The sequence below is a fragment of the Ochotona princeps genome, chromosome 10 (genome assembly GCF_030435755.1).
Source record: "Ochotona princeps isolate mOchPri1 chromosome 10, mOchPri1.hap1, whole genome shotgun sequence".
NCBI classification, from domain to species: domain Eukaryota; kingdom Metazoa; phylum Chordata; class Mammalia; order Lagomorpha; family Ochotonidae; genus Ochotona; species Ochotona princeps.
The window spans coordinates 22815725-22821724 of NC_080841.1; the positions used below are offsets into that span (position 1 = coordinate 22815725).

The 6000-nt window shown below is 39.7% G+C and overlaps 1 protein-coding gene across 4 annotated transcripts in view; it reads left to right on the top strand.

Annotated features, from left to right (window-relative positions):
• Positions 1-6000, top strand: part of PROX1 (prospero homeobox 1) — a 48265-nt gene that overhangs the window by 12483 nt on the left and 29782 nt on the right. For all 4 annotated transcript variants that reach the window (XM_058669178.1, XM_058669179.1, XM_004578646.3 and 1 more), the window contains one exon: positions 4445-4552. In XM_058669178.1, the coding sequence (XP_058525161.1) occupies positions 4445-4552 (108 nt within the window). The remainder of the gene's footprint in view (positions 1-4444; positions 4553-6000) is intronic.

Consider the following 6000-nt stretch of genomic DNA (forward strand, 5'->3'; position numbering starts at 1 on the left):
CTCTTGTTTCAATGGAAGATTTTTCCACTTTGGGCTTTCTATCCTATGATCTTCCTCTTTGCTTGCATGCATATTTTACTTTCAACCATTCATATCATTGAGCTATTATTTCTTGGGATGAAGAGGTAGGTAAGTGAGCTTTGCTATGGTTCCCACAATTCTGAAACCAGTGAGGGACTCCCTGTTCCTTGGGAGGTTGGATCCGCTTGGCTCCAGTCTCTTCTTTCTCTGCCTCCATGGCCATGAGTTCTTTCCTCAATTCACCTGTACAGATGTACAGATATAGGTAAAATTCTCAAATTGTTAGATTGAAGAAATTTCTGGGACTCACGGGAGCGAGAACTTACTTCAGTATTAGGGACGTGGGCCTATATTTTATACTGTGGTGTAGTTATTCCTAGAAAAGATCAATAGGAATGGACAAAATGATATCATTATGATTGATCTTACTACAGTCTTATTTTTAGTGTTTGGCTTTCCGAAGTGTTTTAAGTAATTTAATTCATGAAGAATTCTTTCATACTCCAAAAGTGTCATCTGTGTTTTGAATCGAAGTACGAGATAACTAGCTTATCAGATACATCCATTCTAAGTCAAATGCATTAAACATATATGATGTATATAAGAGAGCACATTACCTCATTGTCCCTGGTAGGAGGAAGGAAATAGTGCACATGATAAACTGAACGGCAGTGCACCTGCTCCAAGGGCTCACGTCTTGGATATAAAAAAATGTGTTCGGTATCTTTGCAAATGAATCTGTTTAATCAAATATTAAGTTTTATTCAAATTCCCAAAGAAACAGCCAGCCAATTGCTTTTCTTCATGATGTTCCTTGTCGTGCATCCTCTTTGCATCTCAAGAAAAATAGCCTTGTTTAAGCCTCAAACATTTGCATGTACCAAATTAAGGCGCAAGACTAATGCTATATGCCATTAAGACATGCAGGTGAAGAAACTGAACCTGCTCTCTGTGACAGCCAGCTTTCCCTAACTCAGCTTTTAGGAAGAATGTTAAAAAAAAAAAAAAAATACTTGTGGCTTAGAAAGAAAGAAAAAACATTGTGTAACAATTTGGAGTTAAAAAATCCAACCAGAAAACATGGATTAAAAATGACTTTCTGTCCTGCAAAACTGTCCATGGGAGTTGATCTGTTACATTTTCAGAAATCTTGGAGGCCATCATATTTTACCTGAAGTGAAATATGTAGATTAAACACAGAATCCAGGCTCCCTCCAACCCTGACAAAAATTATATATCCATAAAGCACTCCCTTCCTTCTCATTCGGTTGAACTTCTTCATAAACTCCATGTCCTATCACTATCATTAAGTGGGTTTAGTCTTTTCTCCCCAGGTTAGGCGGAAGCTTCTTAGAATCAGAGAATGGGCAAAAACTAAAGTTCTTTAGGCTTCCGAGTGCTCTAGGAAATGGGAGACAGCATGTGAAATCTCTAGATCGGGGGTTCAATTGGAAAAACAGCATTTTCTCCCTGCAGCCTTCACCACCTATTCTCCATTTGCCTTTTTGCCGCCTCTGCTCCTCCCGCTGCTGCCGGGTAGGTAAGGTTATATTGTGCTTGGTAAACAGACAACACTTGCACTCTCAGGTTGTTTGAACACCGCTTTAGATTCAGCCACGGTACCCAGCCTCTCTGATCTTTTATATGCCTGAGCAGATGTCTTTCATTCATTTATGGATTTATCATCTTTTCTTTTTCTTTCTTCTTCTTCTTCTTCTTTCTTTTTTTTTTTTTTTTTACACCTGGCAGCTGTCTCAAGTTTCAGCAGGTATTGTCTATTTTGCATGACACATAGAATTGAATGTCGTCTGTCTTCACAAAGCTATGGCTAAGAGAATTGAAGCAAAGCCACATGAGCTGCCGGGAGAGATCTTGTTTGCGTTCCATCCCCTTCACCCCACCCCCCTTACCTCCTTAATATTTATTTGTGCTCATTTTCTTTCCTGGCCTTGAATGGAGCTTAGCTCGTGTTCAGTACAGCTGTATGTTTACTGAATCTATTCCATCATGAGTCATTGTGCGTGTGTAAGTATCCTGGAAACAGCCAGTGCTTTCTTGGAAGAACAGTTGCTTTTCAGCACAAGCACTTAAAAGGGAAATTAACCAATTGGTCAGTTCAGATTTATTTTGAGGAGAAAAAAAAGGATTATCTAGCTGTTGGCTTTTAAATGTTTCATTAGCTATTTTTAATAGTTTATTAGACATATATTTTGTGGGAGTTTTATCCTAATTGGACAATGAGAAAGAGATAAGATTTGTTCTGTGTTCCCTTTCTGTTGATCAATTCCAAGTATTATCAACAGGAAACATTTGAAAGCAGAAGCGAACTCGAGAAATCCAAATATTAAGAATTATTTTTGTTACATTTTTAAAAAGCCTCTAAATCTGGTTCAAAATAAACTGGATATCTGACTTTTTTTTCTAAATAAAAAGGATGAGAACATCTTAGCATAATTTAGAAAGTTCTGGTAGCTCGGAGCCTATCTGAGAAGCACAACAGAGCAATTTGTGTTTCGTACGAGATCAAATTTAAAAAGATTGGGGATTTAAAGTCTAAATGTACCAGGTTGTTTTCATGTAGCCATTGGACAGAAAAGGTTAGAGCCGAGATCTGAGAATGCTTGTGGAAGTTTGGGCTTGCCTAAAACTCTTATCACAAGGCAATAGGAGACAGCTTGCAACTATTATTTCACTTATCCATTTGGACAGATGGTCCTGAAGTGTGCCACGGCTCCTTTAGTCATCTCTATCAGTCTAATGGAGGTTACTGGAGGGCCTTTCAGCTCTTTCCTTGGCACAAGAAGTATGTCAGTCATAAATTATCGTCTGTCTTTGTAATCATTAAGGATCTCAAACAAAACACAAGTTCAGTTAAGCTGCTTTGGCTTACGGCTATCAAACTCAGAATTTCTTCTTTCAATGTTTGTTTTCGGTTAGAGGGGAGCGAAGCCCCATTATTTACAAACCTAGGTGATCTTTCTAAAATGGTATGGGATATTGAAGGGGATGTTAATGGAACAAATTCTCAGCAGAATATTTGGTTAAATACTCTGTGAAATAGTCAAGGGCTTATCGATATTAATTTGATTATTATTCTCCAGTAACTTTCTGGCTTCCCTCCATTCTTGCGACTTGGTGGAGGTCATTTGGCAACCTTTCTTTTTCCTAAATGTCCATGTTGATTTGGCTTTTCTTTATAAGGTGTGGAATTTTTTTTTTTTTGGAGGGTCAGCATGCGTATGTGTGTACACAATTTTCTTTCTTTTCTTTTTTCTTTCTTTCCCTTATTTTTTCCCAGACCCTCTCTCTTTTAAGAGAAAAATCCTTAGAGGAACCTCTAGGAAGGAGCCTTAATTGACCTTGTGGGGGACCGCATTGATTTTCTCCACGTGCATCTTCATTTCTGATAAATTATAAAGCCATTAATTTGCTAAGGAAATGGCAGGGCCAGGCTGCGGCACAGATGTGACCAGAGCCATCGGAGCTCTGAATCTGCTGAGGAGTGCCAAGAATCTAGGGGAAAATCAGGAAGCCTGGATTGTTATGGTTAGCTTCACATTCTCTTGGGAACTGTTTTAGTTGCTGCTGTTTACAGATCTAAAAGGTAATGATGTTTCCAGATAAATAGGCCTTCTTATTTTGGGTAAGTGGCCATTTATTGATCTGCTAACCCACATTTATTGATTTGTTAGCCCCAACTACTGCGTCACTCTCAAAGGAGTTAACTATAAATCCAGGACAGGCAAATTGTATTTGATTTTGAACCGTTCCTTTCACAAAGCGACTCCCCCCCCATCCCGCCCACAACCCCCAGCGCTCTCTGTGCCAAAACTACCCCTCCCAAGTTTTAGCTGTGATTTAAAAGGAAATAATAATAAGATAGAAAGAAAGTGGATCAAGGAGCTCCATTAAATTAGTACTAAGAGGTACAATGTGAAGCTTGCAAGAACAATGTTCAAAATAGTGCATTTTATGTTTCCACGTTTGGTCACATAATTTGATGTAAACTGCAGAGTGTGGAAGGTACAAACAGAACTGTAATTGTGAAGAAGGGAAAACTCTTAGGATGAGAGTTGTGTAGTACATGCTGGGTGTACTTGTCTCCTTAGCAGCAAGTGAACATATAGATAGCACATGGACCTCAGGAGTGTCGGGATGTTTGGCCAGTCTCACCACAAAGTAACCAAGATCCTGCGATGAAATGAAAAGCATCCTCACCATCCCATTTGGCAGTTTCTGATGGGTGCTGTTCACTCTGAACAAATGGCAGCAAGTTAGCAATGGATTTGATAGCCAGTGCTCTGTACCTTTCTGCATTCCCATGGCTGCTTGGTCTCCAGACTCCCAGGGGGAGGGGAGGGAGACCAGAGTGATAGATTCTTTCCAGATATAGAATTGTTTTCCTTAATCAGTTGCATCCTACATGCAGGAAGGATTGTCACCCAATCATTTGAAAAAAGCAAAGCTCATGTTCTTTTATACCCGTTATCCCAGCTCCAATATGCTGAAGACCTACTTCTCCGATGTGAAGGTAGGGATGTTTTTATTATTATTATCACTTTAATTTTTTCGGTGTGCATGTAAGTGATTTGAATTCTGAGAAGAAAATGAAGATAGCCATGGAATTCATTTATTAATATACCAGTGTTGTAAATGAATTTGTCCTGATGTTTCAAGGTGTGCTAAGCAAAAGGGCCACTTGTGTATCAAGACCCAGTGACTGGTCTTAATTGCATAGGTTTCCGGAATAGTCCAAGAGAGTCTTTGCATGTTTTGATAGCTTCCCGGAAGAAATTTGGACTGGTAATGGATGGATGCTCTTTAGAATATGTTTTTTTTTCTCCCTCTCCTAAGCAACAGTAAACTGTTTTTGTTTCTGTTGCTTTCCCCATATTTGTGCTTGTGAAACCAAACTGTAGCACCTCTTTCTCTCCCTGTCAAAAAGGAGTGTACATTGAAATTCTCTATGCAGTAGCTGCTTAAAAACAAAAGTGATGATTGTCTCTTATTTACAACTTAATTTGTTGTTGATGTAGAGTACACTGAGCATAAGGAGAATGAATAAAGTGACAGATTCAGGACACATTATTCAAATGAGGATATGAAAGCTGTCGGCCTACAGCTGCAGCCTCCCTCATTCTACAGAATATGGGGACCTCCTGGTTCTCTGTGTGTGTGTCTGTGTGCCTGCGTGTCTGTGTCTGTGTGCGTTTTAAGTAATTGTTTGCATCAACTTGATGGTGTGTTAATCATCTGTAACTTTTTAAAACATAGATTGGGTTTTGATGATGATAATGACACACATGGTATCATTATCCAAGGAACTTGATAAACATTGCATTCAGTGAGATTAGTTTATTAGAGGTGGGAGTTTCTCCCCCTACACACACACCCCTCCTCTATCAACCCCCATATGTACAAGTTCTTCTCTCTGCCACTGAGAACCCCTAAGCTGCCAAAACATGCTTGCGCCTCTGCTGCTCCTTCCATGTAGGCTGTTTTGTGCTCAATGCCCAAGTTGCCTCCTTGGCCCCATTTTGCAGGCCAACCAATGCATTTTAGTTTCCTTTGCTCCTGTTTTGTTTGGCCTGATAAGGAAAGTTCTGTTTTCCCTCCTGTTTGCTTTTGAATTGTGTATCAACTTCGGCCTTTTATCTTGCTCCTTCCCTGGCTGTGCTCCTTAAGTGGAAGGCATGTTTTCTCCTCAATCAGTGCCAACAAACTAGACAGGATGGGGAAGGCAGAGACAAGTCAGTGATCTAAATGGAAAGAGCTCAGGCCATGTGGGACATTTGTCCATTACTGGAGAACTGGCTGGCTTCTCCTAGAACCTGGCAAAAAAATTTGTCATTTGGGGAACCCTCTCAATATGCTAATTCTAAAAAGAGGAATATGGAGAAGAGGGAAAAGAGATTTACTGTTGCACATGTGTCTGTATGCGTGTTCATGTCCATGTTACCCCCTTCATGCCTCTTAGTG